This window comes from Diadema setosum, chromosome 19 (genome assembly GCF_964275005.1).
Source record: "Diadema setosum chromosome 19, eeDiaSeto1, whole genome shotgun sequence".
NCBI classification, from domain to species: domain Eukaryota; kingdom Metazoa; phylum Echinodermata; class Echinoidea; order Diadematoida; family Diadematidae; genus Diadema; species Diadema setosum.
In genome coordinates, this window is record NC_092703.1 from 22,614,855 (window position 1) to 22,631,055 (window position 16,201).

Consider the following 16,201-nt stretch of genomic DNA (forward strand, 5'->3'; position numbering starts at 1 on the left):
TCTTGATGGCGATGTGTTTCCCGTCGATAGCTCCACAACAGTGGTGAAAGTTCCAGTGCGTTCCAAACTGGCGGGTGACAGTTTTCCACTCATCCCTTGTTGAGGGCATGGTGAACATAATTATCTCCTCCGTGTCTTCCATGGGTGTGCTGTTGTGTGCCATCCGGAAAGTCGTAGGGGAGGAACCTATAACTGCTCCCCGTCGCCAAGAAGCGAAGGGTGATGGCCAGCTTCACGCCAGGCTCCATAGGGTGGTGACTCCTGAAACATAATACATTAAAATGGCAAGTCCGTTGGCATGATTTTCACTTATAAACCATTCCCTTTTCTTAACTAAGGGTGCTCAAACTAGCACAGTATACTGCTATTGAATACCAATGCAATAATGTGCCATATCTCAAAAATAAGCAAGCTAAAGGTAAGTAAGATAGAGACATTAATATTGCTGGATTAATTAATATTCCTAAAATGATAAGACAAGCATAAATAAAGCAAAACCAAGCATTTATTATGGTAGAAATGAAGACTCTGACCTTGGTCCCGTAGTTACAAGGGGTCACTCGGAGCAGGAGCTCGGTGAAGAGCTCAGGGTCAATTTGGATGTATCCGACATAATCCCCGCTTAATTCATGCTGTAACGCTTGGAATAGCGTTTCGATCCATGGGCGAACCCGCCATCTCCTTGGTCGTGGCATCCCTATTGCCTCTCCCTCTTCCACATCAAGGCAACATGCGCTGCCACTTGTAGCTGCTCTTGCAGCATCAGAACCCGGAGTCTCTACGGTGGAATGGGATGCAACATCGGACACTGTTGACCTTTTCATCCTTAATATGTCCACGTTTTTGGATATTGTGCGCTTGCTTTCAACACATTCATGAAACAGTGCTCTCTTTTCTGCTCTACGACTGTGTTTTGTGATGATAACATTTTACCAAATTTTCTGCGTAGTAACGACAGCCACAATACATGTATACTAATGTCTCCGTTTGTCTGTTTAACGGACATGTGAGTTGATCTCAAGTCTCTTCTTGGCGAGCAGCGTCCAGTCAGTTTTAGTTGGCAAAAGGAAAGATGTCTGTGGGATTGTTTTTGTTCAGCTTCTTACAGTCTAAAACTCTTTCAGCAACGAACCCACGATTTGTCGTTTTGAAAGGGATTCAAAGCACCTGATAAAACTTGTGTCGCATAATTAGTTGGACCTTCTATATTGTTTCACAATTCATTGCAGAATTGTTTTGAAAAGTAAAGGACAATTACTTTAGCCGTCAGCTGTTTGAAAATGGCTGCCACCGCCATTGAGGGCATGTGTAGGGTCAACTGTGGAGTACATTGTATTTGCAATGACCCAGTATGGGAATTCGTTTAGAAATACTAAATCTACATGCACATAAAATTTGCCTTTAATTAAAAAAAAATGCACAATATCTTAATTTTGTCAGCTATTAGCTGTTGCTCTGTAACTGAATTTTGTATTTTATATCCCTATTCTCTCAAGACATCAGAGATAATTCAGTATAGATTCTGAATCAGATTGTCCACTGAATGATGAAAAAGGCAGTGTTCAATGTATAAACAAGTATTTAATGTACACCTTCATGAAATACATGATTACATGATTATTTCTCACCTATTTGACGTATTTGCATCCTTTTTAATATTTGTATTGCTCGATTGTGTGAGAGATGGAATGTTGTACATGTGTTTGTATTTTGCTTTAATATGGTAAGAAAGCATACCTTATCCAGGGCTCGACACTAACGGTGGCCCAGTGGCCCGGGGCCGCCAAAAATGAAAGTCGGGCCACCAAATAAAAAAAAAGGGCAAATTTGGTGGCCCGCCTTGGGCCACCAATATTTTTTGAAAAGTACACTGTATGTCAATAAATTCTTAACTTTTTGCGCCGGAAATGCATAAATGCATGCAGTGAGTGTGTGACTCATTAAAAAAAAACCCAGACTTTTAATTTTTTTTTCGTTTTTTTTTTTCCGGGCCACCAAATTTTTCTCACGGGCCACCAAAAATTTGAAATTGATGATTTTGGTGGCCCCATTGGGCCACCCCCCAAAAAAGTTAGTGTGGAGCCTTACCTTATCGCCTTGCCTCATATTTAATTCATAACTTTCACAGATTCTGCAACTCTCTGTCTACAGTTACAGAGTAAGACTCATTGAAACTTTGTATTGAGGTTATACAAATACAAGATGTATGTGCCGTAATAGCCTTGGCAAAAAATTGCAAATGTAGATGGTTTTCATGGTTACTCTATCTATCTATCTATCTATTATATATATGCGTGTGTGTGTGTGTGTGCTTATCTGTGTCTGTGTACATGTATAGGGCCTACAGTTGTGTATATACATTTACAATATATAGGCCTACATATAGTCCAAAATAGTTCAAAATTGCCATATATAAAAAAGATATGTAAGCATTGTAATTTCGCACAGTATTTCATTAATTTTTTTTTTTTTTTTTTAACAGCTAGTTATGAAAGGAAAAACTGAAACCTTTAAAAATAAGAAGAAATGGATGAGTGGATCACTAGTTAGACATCAGCATGATTTATGTCTGGATATACCAATACACCACTGCTGGCCATCTCGTGCACTGAGCGTGTTTAATTATAAATAGGCCTAGAGTACAGGATGCCTATTTGCGGCAATGGTCGTTTCATTCATTGATTGAAAGGCCCAATCAGGTGTCACTTCCGATAACACTTATGAGTAACTCCTGCTTGTGTATTTTGTGGGACTAAGTACACATTATGTTCATGCGCTAGAGCTGTTTTATATTGATGAATGAAAGTGCCCCTGCCAGAATTAGGCACCCTGCCGCATATTGGGTATTTTACTCCATACTCCCAGAGAAGATTGGTGTAGGAGAGACAACTTCAGCAAATTTATCGTGAATAATACACACACGCGTAGCACACACACACACACACACACTCACACGCACATAATCAGAAAGTGACAACTTTGTGTAAGTAGTATTGTTTGCATTTGTTTTGAAAGTTAATAGTTTAGCACCATCAGGTTGGAAAGACAAGCCTCGGCCATGAGAGTGAAAATCGTAAATTTACCATTTATTGGAACCTTTAGATTGATAGTGCAGCTGGAACATGATACATGCATATTTTGAATACTGTGCAGTGATAACACGGCCATTACAAGAAAAAAAAAAAAACGAAAGAAGAGAGAAATAACACTACCTGACATTTATTTACAGTATACACTGTGCACGGTGTGCAACTATAGGCAGACATTCACTTCGCTTTTTAAATTATCTCTCACTGTGACATGACTGATGCGGCACAGGTAAAATGTATGATTGTCGCCATGCTTTGTTGTTTTCCCGTTTTTCGTTGTTACGCTCACGAATGTGTTTGTTGACTTGGGTCATTTCTGAGGAATGATATGTTTGGAGCTTATGTCCCTAGTATAGAGATCCCATTGTTTGGTTCATACATGTAAAACATTGTACTGATTGCTGTATGTGCACATGCTGTTTGAATTGACTTGCACAGGACCACAGAAATGAGAAAGAGGAGATATTGTGCTTTGCCTTATATGTTTGTTTGTTTGCTGTTGTTTTGGGGGTGGGGTCCCCAGCCGTTTCTGCGGCATCCATATAGAACATAGATCATCGACGAATAATCCATCTCTCATAATCTCGAGGACAACAAGAAATCAGGGAGGTGAGTTACCTCACCTCCCTGAAGAAATGTAAACATGAATAAAATATTGTGCTATTAACATGCAAAAAAAAATTCTTACATGAACGAATCCTACTATATTACGACACACTCTGAAAAATATACGCAAATCAGATCCTCAAAATAGTTTCGTTTCTTAGAAAAATAAGTTGCAAGAAATATACAGAGCTTCCTATATCAGATGTAAACTGTAGGTCGTAGATACGTGTAAAGCTAGTCTGCTATCACTTCACAGTAAGTAAGATTCTCACAGTTCAAATGAAAATCGAAAAAGAAAAGAAAAAGTTCTAAAAATACATGGAATGCAGTTATCTACTCTTATCTAAAATACTTAAAACAACAATGAAGAAATGGTGGATACTTTAGTGCTACACTACTTTCACATCATACCTAGATGACTAATCAAAAACATTAACCTACGTGAATGTGTAAGAGAAAACTCAAGTCCTAGCCCACTAAGAGAATTATTTTATACTCTATTCTTCCGATTCCACACGGTAAAAGTTACTGGAGTTTGTTTGCAAAAACCGATAAGTCCATATTTGCCAAATGGAGATATTTGCGATTAAAGGTCAAGAAAAATAAAGAGAATAATAAGAAATTTTTTGCTTCTTTTGACCATAACTTCCGAAATGTACATTTATAAGTAGTAACCAATATATAATTTAAAAGGTATTATTTTGTACTTTATGACAGAGATCGTACTTCAAAATCTTCAAAAATGGACTTATCCTTCAAAAATGGTTTTTGCTTCCATCCCTTGACATCGTTAACAACATTGTTGTTTTATCGTCGTAAAATGAGGAAGGTGCGTTAAACAAAGTTGTAATTCTTATAATTCACGATTGTTATTCTTTAACACAAAATGTAAAACCCATGCACACCTTATGTTCGGAAAATAACATTGTCTCTGTTATCAAATCCGTGGCTGCTGAAAAATGAATAATGTGCTAAAGATTCCATTTCAGTCCTTTTACGCAGCCCTTTCATGACCGCAATAAATACCATTTTGTTTTATTGGTTTAGGTTGGAATTTGATTATATTTTTGAGGGCTGTATTTTGATTTTGATTTTATAATCATCTTTCATATTGGCTGTTTCATTAGATAATTGTGCTTAAAATTCAACGAGCATGATAGAGATATACATGTGTGTGATTCTGGATGAGATGTTAAGTTTTTAAAGGACGACTGAACTAAAGACTACATTGTCTACAATCTTGAGAATAGATTTCATATTCCTCGAGGAATGTAAATATTCCTCGAGGAATGATAAACGCCAAATAAATTCAAATAACAAAAAAAAAAAAAAAAATTGAGAATAGATGCTTTACCGCTTTGGGATGAAGCAATGATGTTCTTACAAAAAGTGACAAAATAATGATAACAACAATAAAGACACACACGCACACACACATTCAGGCAATGCAAGTTTAGTATCTTTATCGTGGGCAAAGGTTGTGTCTGCCGCCATCTATTGGTAATGAGACGCCAGTAATGAAGGAGGAAGCATCTGAAGCCAAGAAAGCGATGGTATTGGCCACTTCTTCTACGTCGCCAGGACGACCGAGCGGGTGGGAGGCCTTACAATTCTCGAGAAACTGAAAACAAAACATAACAAGACAATATGCGACTTATCAGTATTCAAAGTGTCATAATAAGTTAGACTTCAATATAGAGTATAGACCTAGCATTTCATTTCACTGAATTTCATTGAATTTCCTTTCATTTGATTTTACTTCATTTCTATGTTTCGTCCAATTGCTTTTTAAACACATGACAGGGAAATTTAACTTTGTCACACGATCAAAATCAAAATATTTAAAGCGCATCCAAAAAGAAAATCAAATTGCATTTCTACGGAAAGCAAAGTTTGGTACTCCAAAACAGCTCCACAAAATAGTCAATAAAAATTGAAGGGTTTGTTTGCAAAAACCGATAAGTCCATTATTGAAGATTTTGAAGTACGATCTCTGTCATAAAGTACAAAATAATACCTTTTAAATGATATATTGGTCACTACATAATAAAGGTATATTTTTGAAGTAATGGTCAAAAGAAGCAAATATTTTCTTATTATTCTCTTTATTTTTCTTGACCTTTAATCGCAAATATCTCCATTTGGCAAATATGGACTTATCGGATTTTGCAAACAAACTCTTCAATTGCAATAGTAAATGTTGGAAAGACAATGTTGAAATATCATCCATACTACGTAATATCAAAGGCGAGAGTTTAGTGAAATATTGTCTTACCGTAGCATATGCCTCTTCACTTAGACCTCCTCGCTTGTGCAAGTTCGTGACTATCACACCAGGGCTGTTATGAAAGTACAAAACAGGACAAAGAATGAAAGGTTACACACAGTCACCTGAAGGAATATTGTTTGTCTGTATAAAAGTGTTTCTCAGAGCAACCATATGAAGAAATGGTTGTGGAGACATAGGTTACAGATTTGAATCATGACTGACACTTTATGATGCACGAACTCTCACCATTTTGTTTTTAATTTGTAGATCATTTCTGACTAGTAAAACATTTTGGAAATGCAAGATCCAGAAACACGTACATGTACGTGCCGCGAATATTTACTTCATTGTCCGTTATTGTATAGCTACCTGTTATTTTAATTGGAAGACTGATAGGCAAAAGGATAAACATGAACTGATTATGATTTGAAGGTAAAGAATGCACGGTCAATGGTAAAATGGGTAAGTAAGTAGGTAGATAGATGGAGATATAACGAGAAAGACAGATCAATAGAACGATATACATGTATATAAATAGATAGGATAGATGGTTAGATGGACATTCAGATTGTTGCACACACACACACAAAAAAAAAAAAAACACTGACAAGCTTATACTTCACTAGTGAGTCATACTCTATCAACACTGACAAACCTTCTTGTCAGTAGTGACCCTTACTCCCTACCTAAGTCCACATTGACTAACTTATTTGACTACAATGCCTCTTACTCCCTTCCACAGTGACTAACTTACTCGACTATGATGACTCTTACTCCCTTCATATATATTGACTAACTTACTTAACAGAAATGACTCTTACTCCCTTCACATTGACTAACTTACTTTACAGAAATGACTTTTCCTCCCTTCACACTGACTAACATACTAGACTGTAATCACTCTCACTCCTTTCATCTCGACAAACTTACTTGATTGCATTGACTCTCACTCCCTTCGGAGCCAGGTCTGGAGAATAACAAAACAAGAAGAAAAAGGGATGTTTAGTAAGATTATACCAAGAATGAAAGCAATGATAGTACATAATGTCTGTTCGAAAATATTATGTACATATTAATAAAATATGTCCAAATCAAAGGAGTTATAATACTAATAACATAGTAATTTACCACAGAGACCGTTATATTGTGCCCCAGTTTACAAGACTTATTTATAAATACACTGTAATCAACATAGCAAAAATATGATTAAAAATTACACTCAGGCGATGATGTTTGAGTAGTCAAGAAGCAGCATGAGTACGCCTTACGGGAAAAGAAAGCGCTAATTGAAATATTTCAAATAAAAACAAAACAAACGATATATCCATTTTTATCAACTTGGGGTATTTGAGATTAACGCTGCCGAAAAACAGAACATAATTAAGATTGTTATTATATGATAATTGCTATATCTTCAAAAATGTTTCTTGCAGTGTAACGAGTAAAGATAAGATTTAACTTTCTGCATTTGATGATGACCTATAAAAAAAACATTGACAATGGCGTTTATCGTTGGGGTTTTTTTTTTTTGCATTCAAACTCTTCAGGTTCTTCTTTCTTCACGACATGATTTTGGTAACTCGTTGAGAAAGATTAATTACATAACATCGGCAGTTCTTCACTCCTCGTCCTTCGAGCGAATTCCGATGTCATTTCACCTACATCATTTTTAATCATCTGAGAAAAAAAGTTAGAGGAATCGCCTGTTGGACATTATAGCTCAGTTCCAGTTTATTACTCTAATATTTTCATGTATGAATTACAAAGAAGGAGTATAGTACTGTCAAGACGAGCATACAATGATAGAGGCCACTGCCTTCCATGTAAACTTTCAATCATTACCGAGTGAAACACATCTGGTCATTTGGTCGATAGCTGCCTTTGACAAACAGTAGCCCAGTAATCCAGAAAACTAGAAATGAGGGAAAATAAAACAACATTTATATGGACATTATACATACACGGATATACAGGGCATTCAGGGAGGAGGGCAAATTAGGAAACTTCCTCTTATCTCGTATGCCGTGCATATGTATACAACGTGGATGCCTTTGTCGCTATAATTATTGTATGTGCTAAATAGCTGAGTAGATCATTCGTATGACGGTGTTCTTACTATGATACAATATTTCGTCATCTTTTGTATATGCTGACAGCCTCACTTATTGAAAAGTGTCAATATGACAGGAAAACAACTACAATATTCGCAACCTGTCTTTTTTCTTTTTCGTATATAGCCCAACATTATACAGTAGGTGATTACCAACAATCGGGAAATAACGTTCACTAATAGAGTGTATTAACATTTGAAACACTTACTCACCATTGATACTTGATTATAACTGTGTGGAAAACCACACACTCACCGATCCCTCCACACATATACTCGTATAAATAGACTATGGTGAATGAAACTACGTAAGGGATAGAAATGTAACTTGACAAAGCCGATTGGCGACAGATGAAAATGACACCATGCAGGTTTAACATACCGCTTTGATGCCGGTGATGCTGGATAGATTGACGATGCTCCCCTTCGTTTGAATGAGGTGAGGAACGGCCAGGGCGGTCAGGTGAAAGACAGACCTATGCCAGGCAGGACACATCATAAAACAGTGTACAATTTGATTAAAGTTTGAAGTGATTGGTCCATTACCAGTGGATTAAGAAGCAATATAGCCACACAAAATTAATCAGGAAGCAACGGAAGACATTATGACTTTGAAAGTGCCATTCGGCACAGCGTTTACCTTTACTTGCACATTTTTTTTTGTTTTTCCTTGATATTTATTGATTTCATTCAAATCATTCATGAATCAACTCATTCTGGGTGTAATATATGAACAAAAACAAAAACAATACAAATACAATTCAAAACACAACAAATCCATTTTTCAACTCATACTGCAAATAATCTCTCTTCAACATAAACAGCATAAATAACACGCGCACACACACACACACACACACACATTAACATACACACAGTTAGCGAATTATATTTACCTCGTTCGCCCCTGCAGCAAAATGACTATATACAAACATCAGCAGATCGCTATTATAACTCTTTGATCTCAATGACGCGACATAATCATGACACGAGAATGAATGAAAAGCATTTAACTATCTGAATGAGTACCAAACGTGGACTCTGTCTGACCTATCATTCACTGTGTTTGATATCGTATCAGAACAGACAATCATCTCCCCTCGGTGTCAATATATTGACCTTCGTTTCCATCGACCTTCCTTGCGTAAAGCCGATGTGCCTTTTCCAGTTCTCATGGGATTTCAAGGCTTTCAAAATGAAACATTTTAGTTCTTCTTTTGTTGATTAACACGCTCTCTGAAATTTCTGATTATAGAAATTCTTGAGCAAATCTTTGCAATACGACTTCAATTTTGCATCTACCCGCAAGTATAAAACATCACCAGAAATGGGTGTGAAATCCTCCGTTTCATTCCACACTCACTGAGTTTTTCTGATCATAACTGATCAAAAAGATTTATCATCACCACATAATCGTCACAAATTCTGCATATTTCACCATCAAGGGACGTTGAGAGAACGATGCAAGCTTACCTAACATTTGTATCCATTATGTTGTCGTAGGCTTCAAGAGTCGTGTTTTCAATGTTTCCGGTGGTGAGTATACCCGCATTATTAATCTAAACGTGGGAAGAAACATATTTGTAAATGCAAGGATAACACACACACACACACACACACACAAATCGCTCGCATGTCGAATTTACAGTATTTGAAATAATCAACTTTTCATGAGTCTGGGCATTGATGCTTAACATTCTTGTTCTTATTGATCTATTGGCTCCATTGTTATCCATGTCTCTTATTTCATACGCACTTGTAAGGAGACATGGATTAATCAGAAAATAACTAAACATTGGAGTAATTACGTTAATGAGCAGTATATTATAAAGGAAATCAATCAAAAGTATCCAGACTTCTTTCAGCAAGGACATTGGGCCTATGAATTAAAGTGTAATGACACATCAGGGATAATAATGGACATGACTTCACGTCACGTGAACTATACAAGGCATTGAATATGCAAAATGAAAGTGTCGGATGACTTGAACTGACATCAAAGCATCATTTTCATATAATATTCCGCATGTCAATACTATTCAATTTCCAAATTTTCTTTAATTATTATAATGTGTCATGTCGCAAGCGGGGCGCACATGTCAGCCCTCTTGCCACCTGCTGACCTGATGATTCTTTCTGACAAGACATTTAATAGAAGTAAACAAGAGGGAAAGAGAAATAAAGAAAATTGCCTATATTGCTATTTTGTTTAAGACTTTGCTTATTTCGGTGTTTTATTATCTATGATTTTTTTTTTCAGATTTGATTTTTGATTTTAAAAGCAAGCAATCGTGGGACCGACAAATTAACGTCCCCTCCAAATAACAAGGCGATGAGTTTAAAGTGTCTTTCCAGAAGGCACAACCACTGACTGCAAGAACGAACCGGTGAGATCAAGATTCTGTGTTCTTGTCCACTGAGTGACACCATCCCCTTACGGAGCCTTAATCCAGGGACTTTGGACGGGTGCACGCCACGATTCCGATACCATGCACGAGTCATACATCCCACGAGCTCGACACTAGGCAAACAAGGCCCACGAGTCCGACACTAGTTACATCACGCAGTTACATGTACGCAGTGTCGATCACATGGACCTTTTTCGTTTAGTGCTGTACTCGTTGACCTCGTTTGCATAGTGTCAGGCTTATGGGTCTTTTCCTGCCTAGTGTCTGACTAGTTGGCCTTGTTTTCCTACTGTCGGACTCGTGGCTGTTATTTGCCTATAGTGTCGAGCGCATGTGCTGCATGACTCGTGGGCTGTTTGACTCATGAACGTTTTTTCCAATGTCGAGCTCGTGAGTCGTATGACTCGTGGGTGTCGGACTCGTAGGATGACCCATTTGGACAGCGTGCACAACGCTACATGGGATTTTTTTTTTTGTTCCAATCAACACTCAACACACCCCACGGGGATATACCCGCCTTATGCTTTATACATGTAATGATATAGTTTTGCAGCCCTTACGAAGTTTTCAAGCTGGTCCATGTACTCACCAAGATATCGATTTTTCCAAACTTATCCACTGTGCGATCGATTAGGTCCCGTCGACTGCCTTCAGCCGTGACGTCACCGACGACTATCAATGGCTAGAGAGAGAGAGAGAGAGAGAGAGAGAGAGAGATGGAGATAGATGGAGAGTTAGAATACAATGTACTTCAGTAAAGACTACTCACGGATATTCACTGCAACTAACAAATTAAAAAGAATCTGTGTGTTTGGATGGGGAAATGCGAATGCCTTGCCAGTAGTATGTTGCCGATCGCACTCACTGTTTTGAGTCAACCTATCTACTGCATACATTTTGACAAGCAATATATACGATGCATTCCTGCTAACCGTACGGCATTTGTTAGATATTTTGTAAACGAGATAAATGAAAACATTTGTACTGAATACAATTTGAATACAATTTGAGAAGATACAGAAGAACGGTGAAATGGTAATTATCCTCTAAGGTTATGACCATTGCTATTATCATGAACAATCACAGTCATTATTGTTACATAAATCAGTACAGTAATGTATTATATAAAGCCTTACTCTTTGCACATTAACCATAGTCCTGTCTGTAGTATTCGTGAGATCAATACAACCATATCGGTTATATTAACATATCTGTATTACCATCCTTATCTTATGGCAATGCAGGCACTCGAAAACTATAGGCGCCATCCCTTTACAGAACTTGATATGCCATGTTGAAAATAAGGCTGGTACATCGAATATGTCGCGGGCGCCATTTTTTCCCCTATGTCTCGATGTCTCGTCCAAAGAAATTTACACACACACACACACACACACACACACACACACACACACACACACACACACACACACACACAAACACACACATTCTTGTCACAGCATACTCTTGTAGGACACCCACAGTAAGTTCGTCCCACAAACGTATACTAAATAACGCCAAAATCTATTGTTTGCAGTTGTGGGACCATTATCCTCAGAATTTCTTTTGTTAGTTGTCCTACAACAGTATTTTTTTTTTTGTTGTTGATAAAATACAGCAGTATTTTTTTATATATAGCAGTATGTCATGCCTACCCACGCGCGCGCGCACACACAAACACACACACACACACTAATCCAAACCCACGGTTATACTTCTCGGGTAAATACAATGTATCACTAACGCCGAACGTTATTCCACTTTCTCGAGTTTCAAATAAACGCATCCTAGAATCCGGATGTTCCACGCTGCATGGCCATTTCGCTTTGATTTGTTGTTGCTGGGTTTCTGAATATGGGTACACCATGCGATTCTTCACAGGCTTGAATCTTTGTACAGTATAAAAAACCATGTTCTAAGATTTCTATGTAATCAGGTAGTGAAAGAAGAAGCAAATAATATTGATTAAACAGGGACGTGGACTATGGGCAACTTATACGAAAGAGCATGAAGATCGAGGGAGAGATACAGGTTCGGAAGAGGGAGTGGAAGGGAGAGAGACAGATATAAACAGATAGAGAGAGATGGATAGATAGATAGATAGATAGATTGATTGATATAGATAGAGAAATGATCTAATAGATAGATAGATAGATAGATAGATAGATAGATAGATAGATAGATTGATTGATATAGATAGAGATAATGATCTAATAGATAGATAGATAGATAGATAGATAGATAGATAGATAGGTAGATAGATAGATAGCTAGACAGACAGACAGAGAGAGAGAGAGAGAGAGAGAGAGAGAGAGAGAGAGAATGAGAGATGGCTGCACTGGGAGAGAGAAAAGGGCGCTTTCTTATTGTATACTAAATCCCAGATCGCGAGTTTGGCGATAAACTCGCCGATAAACTCGCAGAGTTTGGCGATAAAGTCGCAGATTTGGATGGAGAACGTAGAGTATCCGGGAACGCAGTGATCAGGAATGTATGTGCTGCTGGGGGTTTAATATGATGATTATCAATAATCTACAGACGACCATAATACTATCGCTGCAAACGTTTTTGTGTGTTGCTTTCTTACCCATATCAATAACTGATGAAAAGTAGGCTGCATGGGTGATTATGAAAAGCTATCTATACAGTACACATTGCTCTGTGCTATACCGACGTGTGTTGAGGTTATAACAGTGGGAACATTATTCTAATTAACTTTTATAACTGCACACAAGACTCCGGTAACAATATCATAAGCGTTATTACATCATACTGTAATATAATCGTGACAAATTATTTCATGTTATGTTCAATCTTTCTATCCCATGCATGCATCTCGGTATATTATGGTTACTTTTTATTATTATTACTACACTATGTTTGTGTACAAACAATAAAGCTGAAGACGACCAAGTGTCGAAAGCTTCAACTAATCCAGTTGGCATCCTGCAACATAATGCCTTGTCATTATTAGTATATAGGCTCATTGTCTCGCGAGCACACACACACCTGTACACAACTAAATGCATGCCTCGATCATTTCGTGGTATTTTTAGGTAATAATAGAGGAGACTCACTTATAATGTTAATAATCCACTAGTAAAGCGCATTTGAACATGTACGTTTATGGAAAATGCGCTATATAAATGTATTGTTATGATGATGATGATGATGATGATGATGATGATGATGATGATTATTATCATTATGATGATTATGATTATGATTATTATTATTATCATCATCATCAGTATTACATTACACAAATACATACAATAATATGATGGTAACACAAATCATGATTACCTCTTCCTGACAGCACTCTTTACAAGAGTCACTCGTCTCCTTCAGATTGTCAGCGTTTCGCCCAGACAGGGCCAACTTCGCACCGAGCTTCGAGAACAGGACACTGGTAGCAGCCCCAATTCCAGAGCTTGCTCCTGCGGATACATTATGACATGATATGTACTTGTGTAATGACGTACTAAATGCGTCAATTACATTATGCACATAAGTATCTCTTTTATCTCCTCCTTTCTCTCTCTCTATCTCTCTGTAATATCTTTTTTTTTTCTTTCTCAATATGAATATTTTTGTATGTTCTGTGCATGTCGTTAAAATAATACACATATAGGCAGTATGGATGTTAGGAATTCGACTGTTATGTGTGGTTGTTTTTAGTTTTGATCTCTCTCTTTCTCTCCTATGGCAAATAAGTTAACAATTTATGAGACAAACAAGTACTCAACGTACAAGGTTAGTGATGATGAAAAACGAAAATTGCTTTGAAATTCATTATACACTCTATCAACAATTAGATTTTTTTTTTTTAAATCTCGAGAATAAATCCTAAAAGATATTACAAAAGAGCAATCTAAAATGATAATTGTAATGGTTTCGTCCCCCCAAATCACACACAAATACACACAACACTCACACACACACACACACACACACACACACACACACACACAAACACACGCACACACACACACACACACACAATCAAATGAACTCGAAAGCACACACAGAAACAGCGAGTATGAAAAGAACAAAGGCAAGTGAAAGAAAGGGGGTAGTATCTATTCAAGGGAAACATAAAGTGGAAATGTACACTACGAGAAGGCATTGCTTCATCAGAAATTTATAAGCTTGTCTGAGGATGTATCGAAGTCGTTTTATAGATTAAAAAAAAATATTGTACACATGGTCAAAGAGCGCTGTTCGCGTGGGAGAACAGCTAGCATGAAACATTGTCCTACCAGCTGATCACTTTCTTTCATTACTCCACTCTTTCCTTTAAACAAGACTTTTAAACATGCTTGAAAGTTCGCGGGGTTAGAGTAAAAAATCGATTATCATCCTTTCATCTCGTGCACCGGTATCCGATTCTCGGCCTATTCTAAGCTAGCGCGGTCATCGATTTGTCATCTGAGAACTGGCCACGTGTTGACAGCGGTTTAGAGCTGAGAAGGTCTGGTATAATATCCATCAATGTTTCTTTGTGTATAAACTAACTAAAATGAGCGCCACTGCGTCAAGTATAGGCCTATAGGTGTGCAGTAAAGACAACACGTATTTCTTGTTTGATAATGCAGCTAGCTTTTCCAATTTTTACTCCATATTAGGATATATTTGTGAATGGCATTGTGCATTAAATATATGTGAATGGAATGGAATTTGTCTCAGTCAAAACACTATTTGATTAGACTCTTGTTCATAACTGTATAATACCTTATTATGTTGGAGATGTATTGAAACTTTGGTTGAAATCTTATCCGTTTTGCAGCGCATATTTCGTGTTTATCGGTCAAAAGTAATACAATTTGGCGGTCATTAATATTCTCTCGTTTACTTGATTGTTTGTTTGATTGACTCTACTAGTGTGTCCCCTCCCCTTCCCTCTAAGAACACTGGTGACTAACAAAACTATAGGCCCTACAGTAATGCCGTGATTCTGATCAGGCATCTTAATAAGATGTTTGATATGATTCTCGAAGTATAAGATAAGGAAAGATCACAGACGTATAAAATAGAATCAAGAAGAGTGGAAAATATCAATAGAAAGAGAGCGGACGAGATAGGGTCTTACCGGTGATGATAGCGACTTTTCCTGCCAACGAGATGGGAGAAGCCATTGGGTCCTGTTAATAACGCAAATTATTTGAGAAAGCAAAAATGTAGCAAACGACAGACTGGTTGGATGAGGACAACCCAAGTGCTCCGATTTAGAGGTGAGTGTGAAGCAGCTTCCTGCGGATTCACTTCAGCCTGATCTGTCTAGCATGTAACTAATCAATGTAGTGTGTCGAAGAACTGTACATGCACGGCGTCAGAAAACGGGCGAGTACCATTCATGTAGCTCGCTTGGTCCCTCGATCCGCTCAGTATGCGGCACGCTCGACTGCGCGCGACAGTAAACGAGTTCATTAAAAAATACCCCAAAGTAGGAAATCATGATTTTCAGCTAAATTTATTTATCATTCATTCCTTTTCTGTAAGGAACACAGTTTTTGTTTGCTGTTTTACTCCCTCCCCCATGCTGCAAGATCAATATTTTACGATTTTCGGTCCATAGATGTACAATTCTTGCTTTTAATATTGACACTTGCGGTTTTTGTACGAAATTATAAGAAACTGCGGTTAAACGCATCTCTGAACATCTACGGAAGTGTGTTATTGTTGAAAACACTTGCATTATTTTTTATTTCGTAAGCAA

The 16,201-nt window shown here is 37.4% G+C and overlaps 1 protein-coding gene across 1 annotated transcript; it reads right to left on the reverse strand.

The window, feature by feature from the left end:
• Nucleotides 1–5,157: 5,157 nt before the first annotated feature.
• LOC140242757 (3-oxoacyl-[acyl-carrier-protein] reductase FabG-like) lies at nt 5,158–15,620 on the reverse strand. The gene is made up of 9 exons (XM_072322516.1): nt 15,575–15,620; nt 13,789–13,922; nt 11,072–11,164; nt 9,548–9,633; nt 8,457–8,550; nt 7,807–7,876; nt 6,895–6,931; nt 5,971–6,034; nt 5,158–5,316 (listed from the first exon to the last, which is right to left on the reverse strand). The coding sequence occupies exons 1-9, from the start codon at nt 15,618–15,620 to the stop codon at nt 5,158–5,160; spliced, it is 783 nt and encodes a 260-aa protein (XP_072178617.1).
• Between the last annotated feature and the right edge of the window lie 581 nt (nt 15,621–16,201).